This window comes from Setaria viridis, chromosome 7 (assembly GCF_005286985.2).
Source record: "Setaria viridis chromosome 7, Setaria_viridis_v4.0, whole genome shotgun sequence".
Taxonomy (NCBI): Eukaryota; Viridiplantae; Streptophyta; class Magnoliopsida; order Poales; family Poaceae; genus Setaria; species Setaria viridis.
Genome location: NC_048269.2, coordinates 26,347,291 through 26,364,145, shown reverse-complemented (window position 1 = coordinate 26,364,145; position 16,855 = coordinate 26,347,291). Strand labels below are relative to the sequence as shown.

At 53.5% G+C, this 16,855-nt stretch overlaps 2 protein-coding genes across 2 annotated transcripts; both read left to right on the top strand.

The window, feature by feature from the left end:
* The first annotated feature begins 6,341 nt into the window (after positions 1-6,341).
* Positions 6,342-8,596, top strand: LOC117863046 (lysine histidine transporter-like 8). The gene is made up of 5 exons (XM_034746622.2): positions 6,342-6,857; positions 6,994-7,130; positions 7,245-7,672; positions 7,784-7,915; positions 8,010-8,596. Exons 1-5 carry the CDS (start codon positions 6,472-6,474, stop codon positions 8,502-8,504), a joined length of 1,578 nt encoding a protein of 525 aa, XP_034602513.1. The 5' UTR covers positions 6,342-6,471; the 3' UTR covers positions 8,505-8,596.
* A 1,023-nt stretch (positions 8,597-9,619) lies between these two features.
* LOC117865900 (GDSL esterase/lipase At5g55050) lies at positions 9,620-12,015 on the top strand. Its single transcript, XM_072295149.1, has 5 exons — positions 9,620-10,107; positions 10,501-10,637; positions 10,767-10,982; positions 11,174-11,456; positions 11,557-12,015. Exons 1-5 carry the CDS (start codon positions 9,852-9,854, stop codon positions 11,778-11,780), a joined length of 1,116 nt encoding a protein of 371 aa, XP_072151250.1. The 5' UTR covers positions 9,620-9,851; the 3' UTR covers positions 11,781-12,015.
* Positions 12,016-16,855: the final 4,840 nt, after the last annotated feature.

Genomic DNA, 16,855 nt, shown 5'->3' with positions numbered 1-16,855 from the left:
TTACTATAGCACCACATTGTCAGATCATAGACTAATTATACTTAATAGATTCGTCTCGCAAATTAGTCTCCATCTATACAATTAGTTTTGCAATTAGTCTATGTTTAATACTCATAATTAGTATCTAAACATTCGATGTGATAGGAAATTTAGGAGTTATTAAAGAAACAAACGGAGCCTAAATCTCCTCGTTACGACTCCAACGTCGTGTCAAAATCCCGTGCCGAAGATGCGAGACCAAGAGCACTCGATGCTTCGACAGGATCCCTGCACGAATCGTCCGTTGCCACGGGAACGGAAGTTGTAGCAGTGGAGTGCCCTGGAACTTCTCTCGCTCGTGTCTCTCTGATCGTGTCTGATCGACCGTCGTGTCACGCGAGCAATGAAAGTCGACGGCCGTAGACATCGCCGCACCGAGATCCGTTGACGCCCAGCGCTCCGGTTTAATTGTCTCGCCGGAGGCGCAATACAAAGCCACATCGATCGGCCGGCCGGCGCTCCGTCCAACCGTTGGTGCGCTGATGCCGACACCGGACAGTCGGACACCATGAGGGCATCCGTGGCCTGCGTGTCTGGCGGGTGCTTGCCATTGCATCGATCTTGGCCCCGACAAAATTGACCCCCCGCTACCACGACAAGGTGACAGCGACGGCAGTGTGCCATCATCGATGGCGAGGAATTCATTCGTTCCGAAGCCTATGATGATTCCCGGCGATTCTATGCGACACGCACGCACGGCCTGCCGACCGGCCGGCTTGTGAGGCTGCTGGGTTTAGTTTAGTACCGTCCGTTTGGCAGCAGAGTTACCGCGCTCGTCGAACTGCTTGTAACTGTTAGACAGTAGATATACGGCCCATGGGCCTGCCCCTAGTGGCTCCCATTGTGGCCTATATGTATACACTGATTATGTCTATTGAGTTACGAGTCCAAGTATTATACAACCCTAATACTCTCTCATGGTATCACGGGTCTGTTCTCGATCCCGCTTCCGCTAGAGCCGCCGCTGCAGCGCCTCTCGCCGGTGCCCGCCGCGCCGTCGCCGAGAGTCCCTCGCCGGCTCCCCTACCCCTACCCATGGCCGATGACGACGTGCTCTCCGAGGAGGAGCGCGCCCAGCACGCCGCCGCCGCCGCCGCGGCCGCCGCCAAGGCCGCGGCCGATCGCGAGGCTGCCCTCGATGCGCTCGAGGCCAAGCATGCCGCGGTCCATGCACAGGCTCTCGCCGTCGTCAACATCAAGGTGTTGATCCCCATCACCCTCGATCGCGTCTCCAACAACTATGATCGATGGCGCAAGGTCTTCCTCGTCGTCCTCGGCAAGTACGCGCTGACCGATCACGTCCTGTCTGATGCCGCCCACCCCACGCGATCCGCATGGGCGCAGATGGACTGCACCGTGCTGTCGTGGATCTACGTCACCATCAACGCCGATCTGCAGCAGCAGGTCATGCTCAAGGAGCCCTCCGCTCGCGTCGCGTGGCTCGCCCTCGACGACGAGTTCCTAGGGCAGCGTGAATCACGCGCCCTCCTCCTCTCCGCCGAGTTCCGCAACTTCAAGCAGGGCGCCCTCAACATCACCGACTATTGTCGTCGGTTGGAGACGATGGCGAGCGCCCTCGCTGAGTTCGGCGATCCCGTCAGCGATCGGACGCTGGTGATGACGCTGATCCGCGGCCTCAATGGCACTTTCCGCCATATGATGTCGCATCTGAAGCTCCAGCGCCCCTTCCCCACCTTCAACGAGGCGCGGAACCTTCTTCTCCTCGAGGAGGTCGATCTCAAGGACGCGGCCGCCGATGATCCGCCTCCCCCTGCTGCCCTCTACACGTCCTCCGGTGGGCAGTCGGGCGGTGGCCAGGGGCGCGCCCCATCCGGTGGCAGCAACGCCGGGCAGCGCAACAACAACCGCCGCCGCGGCAAGAACAAGAACAACGGCAACGGCGGTGGCAACGGCGGCGGCAACGGCGGCGGATCCAACGGCGGCCCCGGCGGCCCTGGCGCCGGTGCGGGTGGCTCTGGGGGCGGACCTCGGCCTGGGCCTCCACCGCCGATGAACCCCATCCCCAACTCGTGGGGTGGCACGGTTCAGTTCTGGCCGTACCCCTACGGCCCCGGCGGCGCCATGCATCGTCAACAACAGCCGCCGCCCGCCTTCCACGTCCAGCAGCAGCCCGTCTACGCGCCGCAGCAGGTGCCCTACATGCTGCAGCAGGGCGCGCCGAGTGTCCCACCCGGCTTCGGCTATGGGGGTGTGCCCTCTTCACCCATGGCACAGCAGCAGCAGCAGGCGCCATGGACTCCCATGGCTGGTGGATCGTGGAATCAAGGCTCTCTCATCGACAATTTCAGCACCATGTCGCTGAACGTGCCCTCTCCTTCGAACGAGTGGTACATCGACTCGGGCGCCGGCTCTCATATGGCAAACAACGCTGGTATACTCACCTCCTCCTATCCCTCATCCTCTCATCCTTCATCAATTATTGTCGGTAACGGTGCGTCCCTCCCCGTTACTTCCGTCGGATCCTCCTCTTTTGTTACACCGCGTCGGTCACTAGTTCTTTCTAATGTTCTTGTTGCTCCTGGCATTATTAAGAATCTAATTTCCGTTCGCCGCTTTACCATTGATAACAATTGTTCCATTGAGTTTGATCCGTTCGGTCTTTCTGTGAAGGATCTTCAAACACGGAGCGTGATCGCCAGATGTAACAGTTCGGGTGACCTCTACCCTTTCTTTGTTGCACCTGCCACCAGCACCACTGCCCTCGCCGCCACTACATCCACGTCCGCCCTATGGCATCGCCGTCTAGGTCACCTAGGGTCTGATGCTTTGTCCAAGCTTATTAGCTCCAATGTCATTTCATGTAATAAGTGCACGACTGACCCTTTATGTCATGCTTGTCAATTAGGTCGTCATGTACGGCTCCCATTTAGCTTGTCATCCAGTCGTGCGTCCAAACCTTTTGATCTCATTCATTGTGATCTTTGGACATCTCCTGTTTTGAGTGCCTCGGGATATAAATATTATCTTGTTATTCTAGATGATTGCACTCATTATGCTTGGACATTTCCTTTACGTCTCAAATCTGAAACGTTTGAGCTGCTGTCCCATTTTTTTGCCTTTGCACGCACTCAGTTTGGCGCCTCCGTTAAGGCCGTCCAGTGCGACAACGGCCGCGAGTTTGACAACTCCTCGACCCGCACGTTCCTCCTCACCCATGGCGCCACCCTTCGCATGTCGTGCCCCTACACATCCCAGCAAAACGGTCGTGCCGAGCGCATTCTTCGAACGATTAATAATATTATTCGTTCTCTTCTTTTTCAGGCTAGCTTACCCCCTGTTTACTGGGCTGACGCTCTCCATACCTCCATATATCTTCTCAACCGTCATCCCACAAAAACCTTAGCTGGCCGCACACCTTACCTAGCGCTCCATGGCACCCCTCCATCCTACGATCATCTCCGTGTGTTTGGATGTGCCTGTTATCCTAACTTGTCTTCCATTGCTGCAAACAAGTTCTCACCTCGCTCCACTCTTTGTGTCTTTCTCGGCTATTCCGAGGATCATAAAGGTTATAGGTGTCTTGATCTTCACTCAAATAGGATCATTGTGTCTAGACATGTTATCTTTGATGAGTCCTCCTTTCCATTCGCCAACATGTCTACATCCCCTATTGATCCTACCACCCTAACCTTTTTGAGCGATGAGGACACTGTCACTTTGCCCATTGGGCCTAGTGTCGCTGCTGCAGGTACCCCGACCGTCGCTAATGCCGCCCCCGGCGCTGCTGCCCCTGCGGACACACCGTCCCAGGCTGCTGCCGGTAGCGCCCCTGGCACTCCCGGCGCCTCCAACGGCGCCCACGTCGCCCCGGCTAGCCCCGGCGCTGCTGCCCCTGGGGATCCGTCGCCCCAGGTCGCTGCCAGTAGCACCGGCGCTCCGCCTGGTACCGCTGCCCCTGCGCCGCAGGTTGCTGCCAGCGGCACCCGGCGTACTGCCTCCACAGCGCCACTCGTCATCACGCCGGTAGCTAACGAGCACAGCATGCGCACTCGAGGCAAGTCCGGCTTCGTTCAACCGGTCGATCGTCTCAACCTCAGTGCTGCTGCTCTTTCTCCGCTACCGCAATCCGTTCGGTCTGCACTTGTTGATCCGAACTGGCGCGCGGCCATGCAGTCTGAGTTCGACGCTCTCAAGGCTAATGACACCTGGTCGTTAGTGCCTCGACCTCCGGGAGTCAACATTGTTACTGGCAAATGGGTTTTTCGGCACAAGTTCTTGGCAGATGGCACACTTGATCGCTATAAGGCTCGATGGGTTTTGCGCGGTTTCACTCAGCGACCTGGCGTTGATTATGATGAGACATTCAGCCCTGTCGTGAAGCCTGCTACGGTCCGTGTGGTTCTCAGCCTGGCTCTCTCTCGCTCGTGGCCTATGCACCAGCTCGATGTGAAGAATGCCTTCCTCCATGGTCATCTTACAGAGACAGTGTATTGCTCTCAGCCTTCGGGGTTTGTTGATTCGTCACATCCGAATCATGTCTGTCGTCTCAACCGGTCACTCTATGGGCTGAAGCAAGCTCCTCGTGCTTGGCGCACTCGGTTTGCCACTTTTCTCACTTCGATTGGGTTTGTTGAGTCGAAGTCAGATGCCTCCTTATTCACATACTATCGAGGCAGTGAAGTGGCTTATCTTCTGCTTTATGTTGATGATATTGTGCTCACAGCTTCATCGTCAGGTTTTCTTCAGCGGATTATTTCAGCTCTCCGCCAGGAATTCTCTATGACTGACATGGGTCCGTTGCATCACTTCTTGGGCATTTCAGTTGAGCGCCGAGGTGACTGCCTGTTCCTCTCCCAGCGTCAGTATCTTTTGGATATTCTGGACAGGGCGGGCATGCGTGACTGCAAGCCTTGCAGTACTCCCGTGGAGACTCACTCCAAATTGTCGGCTGATGGAACACCTGTGACAGATGCTACAGACTACCGCAGTATTGCCGGAGCCTTGCAGTACCTCACCTTTACTCGTCCAGATATTGCCTTTGCAGTGCAGCAAGTGTGCTTGTTCATGCATGACCCCAGAGAACCACATCTTGCTGCTATGAAGCGCATTCTCAGATACTTGCAGGGCAGTCAGGACCTTGGCCTTCACCTCTCTCGCAGTGCACCAGACACTCTTACAGTATACTCTGATGCTGACTGGGCAGGATGTCCAGACACTCGCCGTTCTACCTCGGGGTTTGCTGTGTTCCTTGGCGACAATCTCATTTCATGGTCTGCCAAGCGTCAGGCAACAGTATCCCGTTCGAGTGCAGAGGCTGAGTACCGTGGTGTGGCGAATGGTGTCGCCGAGGCTTGTTGGCTGCGTCAGTTACTTGGTGAGCTTCGCTGTCCACTCCGCAGAGCTACCATCGTCTATTGTGACAACATCAGTGCTGTTTATCTCTCCACCAATCCAGTCCAGCACCAGCGTACCAAACATGTCGAGATTGATCTTCACTTTGTTCGTGAGCGAGTCGCTCTTGGAGAAGTCCGTGTGCTGCATGTCCCTACCTCTTCGCAGTATGCTGACATCTTCACCAAGGGACTTCCGACATCAGTGTTCACAGAGTTTAGGTCCAGTCTTAATGTTCGCGGTGCTCCTACCTCAGACTGTGGGGGTGTGTTAGACAGTAGATATACGGCCCATGGGCCTGCCCCTAGTGGCTCCCCTTGTGGCCTATATGTATACACTGATTATGTCTATTGAGTTACGAGTCCAAGTATTATACAACCCTAATACTCTCTCAGTAACGTATGCCGCCGCGTCGTCTGTCTGAGGTTGAAACGTGGTGTGCCGGAAATGACTCTGAGACAAACCTGCAGCAGCAGTGCGTGTGCGGCACCGTCCACGGAGCACGGAGCAGGAAATTAGCAGTGGCAGCGTCTTGGCGGTGTAGGACCATCGCTCGCCATTCCTGCCTGATTTGTCCGATCACTCACCAATGCATTGCTTCTGTAACCGATATCCCAGTACAGCTCACCTTGCACGAAGACGTCCAGACCTGCCGAAGTGCTACAGATCCACCACGCCTGCCTGCTGCTGCATACCTGAACTGCATGTGGTTTGGTACTGGCCAACAGAGAACTATTACATGACGTGCAGGAGGAGAGGACCCGTGTGTGATCGTCTCCCCCTCGAGTCAACTTTCCTGCACGGCTCGCGGGCCGGCCGCCCGGCACGGCGTTGTCCGCACCGACGCCGCATGATTCACCAATTCACCATTCGAGTCACCACCAACCCCCTGCATGACCGAGGCGCAAACCACCTATAAATCCCCGAGTCCCGCAAACCGCTGCGGAGAGCCAACAAACCCACACCCAACCGCGCTGGTGACTGGTCACTGGTAAGTAGCGGCAGCGCAGGTGCAGGCAGCAGTCAGCAGAGACAGAGAGCCGGAGCGGGCGCCCGCACCAAAGGCTCAGAGCGGCCATCATGTCGTCCGGCAAGGAGGCGATCAGCGAGGTGGAGTCGGCGCCGCCGACACCGCGGCCCCCGCCGGTGTCCACCCCGCCGTCGCGGATGCACTCCCCATCCCCATCCCCGGCGCCGGGCGGCCGGTCGCCGCTGCGGGCCATGGCGTCCCCGCTGCGCGCGATGGCGACGCCGCTCGCGAGCCCCGTCCGGAAGGCGGTGGCCACCGTGAGGGGCTGCCTGGAGGAGGTCGGCCACATCACGCGCCTCGCGGACCCGCGCGACGCCTGGCTGCCCATCACCGAGTCCCGGAGCGGCAACGCCTACTACGCCGCGTTCCACAACCTCTCCTCCGGCATCGGGTTCCAGGCGCTCGTGCTCCCCACCGCCTTCGCCTCCCTCGGATGGTGCGTGCCGTGCCGTTGCCGACGATGACGCTCCTAGTAGCTTTAGCTAGCGTTGTGCTACGCGCGCACATGCTTCCTTTCGATCCTCGCGCCGCCACTATGGCTCAGACAGCGTTGTGTTCTTTGGTTGTCGCAGGACGTGGGCGATCATCTGCCTGACGCTGGCGTTCGCGTGGCAGCTCTACACGCTGTGGCTGCTGGTCAGGCTTCACGAGCCCGTCGCGGGTGGCGTCCGGTACAGCCGGTATATGCACCTCGCCACGACCGTTTTCGGTGCGTTTCCATGACTCCCGCGCCTTCCTTTCACTTTTAAAAACCCACCGGTACAATGGGCTGTTTCATTGACTTTCTGCTGCCCTGTTCTCACGCAACGGTATGTATCTTCAGGCGAGAGATGGGCCAAGATCCTGGCGCTGCTCCCGGTGATGTACCTGTCGGCGGGGATCTGCACGGCACTCATCATCGTCGGCGGCGGCAGCATGAAGATGCTGTTCGGCATCGCGTGCGGCGAGGCGTGCCTGGCGCGGCCGCTCACCACCGTGGAGTGGTACCTCGTCTTCATCTGCGCGGCCGTGCTGCTGTCGCAGCTCCCCAACCTCAACTCCATCGCCGGCGTGTCGCTGGTGGGCGCCACCGCCGCCGTCGCCTACTGCACCATGATCTGGGTCGTGTCCGTCGCCAAGGGGAGGGTGCCCGGCGTGTCCTACGACCCCGTCAAGGCCCCCAACGACGTGGACGCCGCACTGGGGATCGTGAATGGCCTCGGAATCATTGCATTCGCTTTCAGGGGCCACAATGTTGTACTGGAGATTCAGGTAAGTCAACAAAATTTCTATCTTTTCACAGTACATACACAGCACTCTGTGGGTACTGTCCACTTTAATGGTGGGAAAAAAAAAGGGTCACTGAGTGTGTTTGCTTTGCAGGGCACCATGCCGTCGACTATGAAACATCCTTCTCATGTTCCCATGTGGAAGGGCGTCAAGGTAGCCTATGCCATCGTTGCTCTCTGCTTCTACCCCCTCGCAATCGGTGGCTTCTGGGCTTACGGAAACCAGGTACTCTACTTGCTACGCATGACCTTTTTGAATGATCTTTGGAATGTTCTCAGTGACTAATCTGTAAAGTTCGTACTACGGTCGTTGCACGCAGATACCTCCGAATGGCATCCTGAGCGCCCTGTACAAGTTCCACAGCCGCGACGTGTCCCGGCTGGTGCTGGGCATCACCACGCTGCTGGTGATCATCAACTGCCTGACCACGTTCCAGATCTACGCCATGCCCGTGTACGACAACATGGAGGCCGGGTACGTGCACAAGAAGAACCGGCCGTGCCCCTGGTGGCTGCGCTCGGGTTTCCGCGCCTTCTTCGGCGCGGTCAACTTCCTCATCGCCGTCGCGCTGCCGTTCCTGTCGGAGCTCGCCGGCCTCCTGGGAGGGATCTCGCTGCCGGTCACGCTGGCGTACCCGTGCTTCATGTGGGTGGCTATCAAGAAGCCGCGGAAGGGGACGGCGACGTGGAACGTCAACTGGGCTCTGGGAATCCTTGGAATGAGCATAAGCTTCGTGCTCATAGTCGGAAACCTGTGGGGCCTCGTGGAGAAAGGCTTGCGTGTGAAGTTCTTCAAGCCTGCGGATTTCCAGTGAACGCATGCAAATTTGTGGACCAGTTGGATGCAACATGCGATGCTTTTAAATCTGTAGTATTTTCTTCATGAGAAATGGATGATGTTGTGTCCCTTGTCAGTCCCCATCAGCACGCGCTATGCCTCCAGCCGAGAAGGATTCCGGCGGCTATCGGCGTATGACTCCACACTACATGTCGTCAAAGCTGCCATGCTCATGGCAAGCGGCCAAAATCCTTCCCCGCCCGCTCTGCGCTGATGCATTCTAATTCTACGAGGAACACGAGAGCTGGAGATTGCGCGACGGCCGCCCTATCCCGCGCCGGCCTTCGCCGCCGCCGTGCTCCATCTCGCGTCGCGGAGCCGGAGGAGCTCGTCGTTGCTGGCGCCCGCGGGGACGGAGGCGGCGGTCGGGTGCGCGTTCTCGAAGGAAGGGGAGCGCGGGCGGGGCAGCGGCGGAGGACGCGAAGGGGGCCGGCGGCGGCGCGACCTCGCCGGCGCAGAGTATTAGCATGTGCCCCCAGGTTTTTTGGATCGCGAGTATTAGCATATGATGGTTTGGCTTCTGGTCTGGACTGACAAGGAAGTCCCCTTTCGAAATATAGTTTTTACATAGCAAGGCCATACATGCTCTTCCTTGAGATGTTCTTGGATGATTTTAATAAGAACCTTTCACCACTCCAGTGCTTGAGAAATGCACTAAGTACATTTACAAAGATTCATCCACGTATTGTTTAGTGGCTCGGCCGTCATCGAGAATTCCCAAAAGCAATCAGATCAGCTGCCAATCCAACTGGATTCCGGCCTCTTAAGTGTTGGCACAACATGCATTTCAATAGCAAGCAGCCATGCTTTCCCCGTTCTATTCTATGCTTCGCAATTGTAGTGCCAGCTTTGGTGCAACGTCGCGTCCTGCACCACAAGACACTGGCCTGCAACTACAGCTTAGATGGACTGAAAATCCAAACCTTTTTTTTTTGTATTTTAGCACAGGCAATCCAAAGTTGTACCGGTACTCTTCTATAAGCTGGCAGTCATATAGGACGTTTCAGTGTAGCTACATCAAACTTCTGTGTGCATTTTTTTTTTTGTAATAGCTGGCGCTCGTGGTCGGGAAATACAAGGCTGAGAAGTTAACCGCTTATTCATTACGGGATAAAAATATATCATTTGGATTCTTTCCAGGGTGACAGATCCAAAGATACTGCCATCATGCAATTCATACAAATAATGTTGTATACATATTTTGTGCGGTTTATTGAGTCATCCAGTAGGCAATCCTGTCTCTTGTTCTTCAGGTACACCTCCTTATAAAGGCCAGCAGTGTCACGCAGAGCAAGGAAGGCAGAAGGGAACTGCATCCGTACCAATGGCCAGCTGGGGTGGGGCACTCGTGTTCGTTGTCCTGTGCTTTACTGTCGAGCTCGCAACGCAGGGCACCGCAGAGCCCCTCCTGCCGGCGGTGTTCGTGTTCGGAGACTCCATGGTGGACGTTGGCAACAACAACTTCATTGAGAAGTGCAACATCAGCTGCAAAGCCAACTATCCGCACTTCGGCGTCGACTACCCCGGCCACACACCGACTGGCCGGTTCAGCAATGGCTACAACATGGCGGACCGGTTAGGTATGTATTTGCACGCGAAGCATGTACTCACATCCGTTTTGGAAAGTTTATTTTGAGAAGGCTTTTGAAGTCCTGGAGAGGCAAAGTTTGTGCGGGAGCATTTGGCGATCTTCATTTTGTAGTTTTTTTTAGTTGCTGCTGCATGGGTTTGTTGGTCTTGTGGTCGTTGATCAGTCCCTTGGGTTTGTTGCACTGTTGTTGACTCAGTCTGAATTTCATCTTCTTTTTGTTGCACTGTTGTTGACTCAGTCTGAATTTCATCTTCTTTTTAATATAATCGGCAGCTCTCCTGCATGATTCGTTTCAAAAGAAAAGTCCTGGAGAGGAACTTGTTTCTCAGAAAGCTGGAAATGAATGTAACTGACCAATTTGCTGCTTATGAATTCAATATAGCTCAACTGCTTCAATTTGATGAGAGCCCGCCACCTTTCCTCTCCCTATCGAACGCGAGCCTCGCTACCCGGATGAGCACGGGCATCAACTTCGCATCAGGAGGGTCAGGGCTTCTTGATGCCACCGGCAATGGACCAGTGGTACATCTACCACACATCCATATAAGTTGAAAGTGCTATTTATTTGCCTGCAGTCTGTGTGCTTGGCCAATTGCTGATAGAGACAAACTTGCATGTCGCTGACCTTGGTTTAATTTGTTTCTACAGTGTACGCAAGTTATTTCCTTGACTGAGCAGGTGGGGAGCTTCAAGAAACTCGCCCGAATGTGGGGCCATGCTGATCTCATATCCAGATCTCTCATTCTCATCAACACCGGCAACAACGATCTGTTCGAGTGCACCGATTTCCCAGACCATAACTGTCATCGTAACGACACAGAATTCTTGCAAGGCCTCGTGGCCTCCTACACAAGATTTCTAAAGGTACATATATCACCAAACTGCCCCTTCGCATCCAAGTAAATTCATTCAGGACTTGCTTAGATGGTGGCTCTAATTTGCATGCATATCCGCTTCTTTGTGAATGAAATGCTACACAAATTCGTTCAGGGCTTGCATAGATCGTGGCTTTGCATGCATATCCGATCTGTTTCTCTGAGAATGAAATGGCGCAGGACTTGTATGGTGCGGGGGCAAAGAAATTCAGCGTGGTGAGCCCGTCTCTACTGGGGTGCTGCCCCTCACAGAGGTTGATAGCGCATGATCCCAAGAATCCCAGGGACGTCGATGAGCACGGCTGCTTTGCTGCGGCGAACGACCTCTCACGGCGGTTGTACCCCATGATCGCCTCCATGCTGCAGGACCTGAGCCTGGAGCTGCCCGGCATGAACTACTCCCTCGTGGACTCGATCAAGATGGTCGAGTGGCTCTTCAACAACACCGCCACACCTAATTACAGTAATGAACATGAATCCCAGTTGCTCCGATCCCGTAAATATTTCTTCTTAGAATTGTAAGTTCTGAAATTCCCATGCCAACGCTTCATCTTTGCTGAAAGACTTCACGGTGCTGGACTCGGCGTGCTGCGGCGGAGGGCCATTTGGCGCTTATTATGGGTGCGACTCCTCGGCTCCCCTGTGCCGGGACCGCAGCAACCACCTGTTCTGGGACGACTACCATCCGACCGACGCCGCGACGGGGGTCGCCGCGAAGCTGATGTTTGGCGACACTACAGGGCTCTTCGTCCACCCCATCAACGTGAAACAACTGGTGCAGTTGTAGAGAATATATGAGATCGGTTTATTTACACAGAAAGTGAAGAACTATGTTAAGATGTGCCACAATTCATACATGCGTGATGAATAACTAGGAAGGGAGAGCCTACTTCATCTTTATGCGTTGTTGCAATGGATCCCTGTGCATTACACTTGCATGGTCGCCCCGAGGATTTTTGTTGGTTTGTTGTTTTGACAGCTGGTGCTGCGAACGCTAATGTGCTATGCAAATTACGTTTTCAATTCCTATAGTACTCTTTACATATTTATGTTTAATATTTGAAAGAAAGGCATGGAAGAAGTAGAGCTACAACATATATAACAATGTACATGACAAAAGGTACATATAGACATCCAAGAGGTTCTTCGTTAGGTTTCCATTAGCGATTTAGGGAGCATACATTCAACGTACATCATTGTGAAATCGACCTCAAACGGAGTAGATACAGTAGTCCTAGAAAAGATAGATCAGTGATCCAAATTCTGGACAAAAGTGAACCCAACTTTAGGCAGTGCAAGCCACATCAACTGAATGAATAAAGTGGACCCGGTGCTCTTGTCTCATTGATTTTTCAAGTATTCGTTGAGGATCATAACACAAAGCTGAGGTAATCATAGTTTAGTTGGTATTTGGTGTACTGCAATTAAAAAGAGTGAAACTTTTCAGAGGTTAAATTTGGGAGGCAGGTCTCTTGCACAGGATATTGTTAGGTAACATATGAGGCTATGGATAAATGGGATTTAATGGGCGAGTAAATTGAAATAGTTCAAAACATGTAATTAGAGGGGGAAACTGCTGCAAACAGACTATATCAAATTATTACACCATGGAACCTGCTATCAGCAAAGAAATATATTAGGAGATGAAGGAAGGTGCAGAAGTACAAAAAGGCTGGTACAATCAGATACAAACGTCAAGGTCTGTAAACACATACAGTCTGTAAAATATGCAAAGAGCCACATAAGTACAGGTACAAATAGAAAGGCTCATTATTCATGAAAATAACTTTGGAACCCCACACACTATGAATCGACACTGTTTTAATAAACTACTGTAAGCAACTGAGAGTAGATAGTTATGTTAACATTCCTGCTGGTTGACAATCTGCACACCCCTGAGAAAAGGTGAAACAAAAGGCAATGTAAAGGTCATTCATTGCCATCTCTTTTTTTTCTTTTTTGAGAAATCGAAAGAGGGAAAAATAGAGGTCACCAACAACAACCCTGGTGGTCTGAGACGCCTAGCACAACAACACAATGCTACGGACCTTTGGAGTCTGCATTGATCTGTCGATCAGGAACCTCCCATAGAGGCCAACTCTGACGACAGTAATTGTTTATGTATGCTCCAAGCACCTTTAGAATTGAACTAAGTTTAGGCAAATTGAACATTTAAACCTATCATCATGAAATCTCCAACAAAAGCTACTACATGCCCTAAAGGATTTTTGTTGCTCTTAGAACCCGACTTGCAATTGGACTATTGGAGGCCACCATGGAAAAACAGAACAATTATTGGCAAGGTTGCTTCAGAGCACACACAGCAAGAATTTGTCAAGCAACTTGTCTATGCTACAGCTCCAACCTCCAGCTCTGGTGCGGCAAATTGATGTCCTGACGCCTAACCTAATGGCCTAACTACCGGAAATTACATCCATTACATTCTGCACACATACGATTGGAACTTCCTACGATCCTTTCGAATGTGCAGAAAAATTGAAAGCAGAGGAGGATAATGAGCCATGTCCTAGCAATGCAACAAAGACAGAGGGATGCATGGCGTCTGGTTTGCATACAGCATACATACACGCAGAAGGTGCTAGAGATCGTTAGCAGGACGGCGGCCTCGATGTCGATCCTAGTTCCCAAAGCCTTCGGATGGTGGAGAAGGCCGTTAGTGCAGCCAAACGGGAGGGTGGAGAGGGACGTCCGCCGATGATGAATCCAGGCCTGTTGGACTGGAAAGCCAGCTTGCAGGACCCCGCGACGACATCTGAGAAAGCGGAGGAGGTAAAGGATCAAGAAGAATGCAAAGGAGGCGAGATCGACTGATGAGGCAGAGAGAGGACGGCAGTAGCATTGACGGCGTGCGGAGGCCTCGATTTTTTTGCCACGCAAGAACGACGCCCTCTCCCATCGCGCGAGGCCTCCCGCGTAGGCCGCACGCGAACTGGCGGACACTCGGCAATCGACGCCTGCCGGCCAGCGCTCGACGGCGTGATTGGCTACCAGCGCAATGCTGAAGCCACGCGGCGAGCAAGCACGCGCCGAACGCCGGATGGGGACCGATTCTTCAAGCGAGCGATATAACTACTGCTGAAACTCAGCTTAAGGCTTATCTATCTAGAGAATCTGTTGTCTGAATAAGCTGTGTGTTTGTCAATTCTGATTATTATGTGTCGATTGTTTGTCCTGACCGATAAAATGACCTAAATGCCCCTAAGGCTGATAATAGCTCATTTTTATTGTGAATACGCTGATAATAGCTCATTTTTATTGTGAATACAAGGAGAAGATAATTCTAATGTCATCCACTTATTTTAGGTTGGTAAGCTCATTCTAGGCTGATAATAGGTGAATTCTAATGTCATCCACTTATTTTTTCTTTTCCTTTATTTTTTTTCAAGTTTATCTTCTTCCTCCTGCTTGTTCGCAAACAGGCAGCGTGGGACGGTCGCAGAGGGGCTTGCCAGGGCTGCGGGACCTGCTAGCCGCGGAGGGGGCCGGCGGGAGCTGCGGCGGCGTGGCCGGTCTTCTTGGGGAAGATGGCCGGCACGTGGCTGGTGGAGGACAGAGCCGCCCGTCAGAGGGAAGGGAGCCGGTGGAGGGCAGCGGGCAGCGGACGGAGCCGGCAGCGGACGGGGCCGGTGGGCGGCGGACGGGGCAGCGGATGGAGCCGGTGGCGGACGGGGCCAGCTGGCGGCAGACGAAGCCGTCGGCGAACGGGGCCGGCAGCGGATGCGGTATCGAGATGGCACGGGGGTGAGGGGGATGCGAGAAAATCGGCTCGCTTGCACAAGAAGCGCCTCCGAGGCCGCTTAGGGAAAAAGCGGGGGGCTAGTTGTATTCTGGATTGTGGGAGAAGCGGCTTATGTGGTAAGAAAAAATTAGCAAGCCGTTTGGGTGGGTTTATGACTTATTTCCACCGATAAGTGAGAAATAAGCGAATGCAAACATGGCCATACTATGACGAGGAACGTGTTTGAACTCAATTGGCATGACCATGTTTGTTTATGCATTATGTGTTTGAACTGAATAAGTGAATATACACCGTTTTGAGATCGCATGAGCATGTTTGTATGCTGTGTGTGTTTATGATTTAAGACTAATCTTAGTTTGTAAAGGTGACGAAGTTGTGGGAGAGAGAAAAAATGTGTTTGCATTTCTCATAATGCATAGGTCAATTAAGTCCACATATGGAGGTCAACGGTGAGGACTAAGACCAAGCTAATATGATTGCGGTCCACACCGTACACATTTAAATGACAAGAAACGCGAATGGGTCCTAAATATGGACCATGCTTGTCGGTGCATGCGCTTGGGAGGGAATCAGCTCGACCATGAAACATCCATCGTTTTTCTTTTGGGTAAAATTAAGCCCAAACAGGAAGAGGGTGTTAAATTTAACACCCTACTTTTAATACTTTTCTATCCAAAAACCTCTGTTAAAAGTGAGGTGTTAAAGTTTAACACCCCATTTTTCATAAACACATGGAGGGGGTGTTAAAACTTGCTAAAGGTGTTAAAAGTGGTCCCCTAGTCTGCTTTTTCCTATGTTACCCCCCTCTCTCTCCTCTCCTCTCTCTCCTCCCCGCCGCCTGTGCATCCTTCCCCTCCTGCTCATCCTCTCCGCCTGGCCGGATCCGCCGCGCCGCCCTTCCTCCTGGCCAGATCCTCCGCCGCGGCACCCTCCCCCCTCCTCTGCTGCATCCTCCCCCCTCCTCCCCGGATCCGCCTGGCCTCACTGCCTCCGCCCGGCACCGCCGCCAACGCCGGCCATGCCGCCTCCGCCCGACACCGCTGCCAGCTACGGCGAAGCCGGCCACGCAACTCCTCCCCATGGTGCATGGCCCCAACTCCCCATGCTCGTCCACATCCTCCTCCTCCCCCCCCTCCTCCTCCGCCTCCCTATCGCCGCTGGCGATGGCGGCGGCCGCAACCGCGGGGGCATCGCAGCGGAAGCTCGGCCCCGAGGTGCGCTGATCCGAAGGCAACGCGTGGATCTGGAGGGGGCATGCTATTGCCACGCTACCGTCGGCCGCGCCGCTGCTGACACCTGACACCGTAGCCGTGCTATCCCGCGCCGTGGCGTACGCGTCCAGGTGACGCCACATGCACACCACGCCGCTCCACACGGCGGCCGAGCTACTCTCCGGCCCGGCGCCGCTGCTTCAAGATGCCTGTGTGGTGGGGCGAGCGGGCGCGTCCCCGCACCCGCTCGCCCTTCCATGCGGCTGCGCTCAAGCGCGCCTACGCGCACGACCGGCGCATCGAGAGCGGCGGCGTCGAGGCCGTGCGGGAGCCGTGGGGCCGGGGGATTCGACGGTAAAGGAGAGGGGAGAAAGAAGTTGCGGTTTCGTGCAGATTCGGCGGTGCGGCTGGAAGAAGTTGAGGAGGGCTAGAGGAGAGGAGAGAAAGGAGGAGTAATTGAGGGGCAATGGTGTCAATTCCAACCTTTGGTGTTAAAGTTTAACAGACCATCCAAACACTCTCATATGTTAAATTTTAACACTTCATTTGAGGGTGTTAAAATTTAACATCCTGTTAAACTTTAACACGCTGTATCCAAACAGGGCCTTAACCATTTCGTTTTTTCCTTCTCTTCAAACCCTTCTGCAAATATTTATTCCATATAAACTTGTCTACAAAGGTTATTTCAATAATTTTTTCTAAAACATTTTTCAATTAACACTTCAGTGACAAAGTTGTTCAAATGAAATTATCGAATTAGAGAAAAAGATATATACATTTAGGACAAGAGATTATTCAAAATTAAGGGAAATTTTTATTCAATATTTATTGAAAAAGGGAAAATTGTTCATAAATTTTTTTCCAAAAACAATTAAACGAATAACTTTTCCA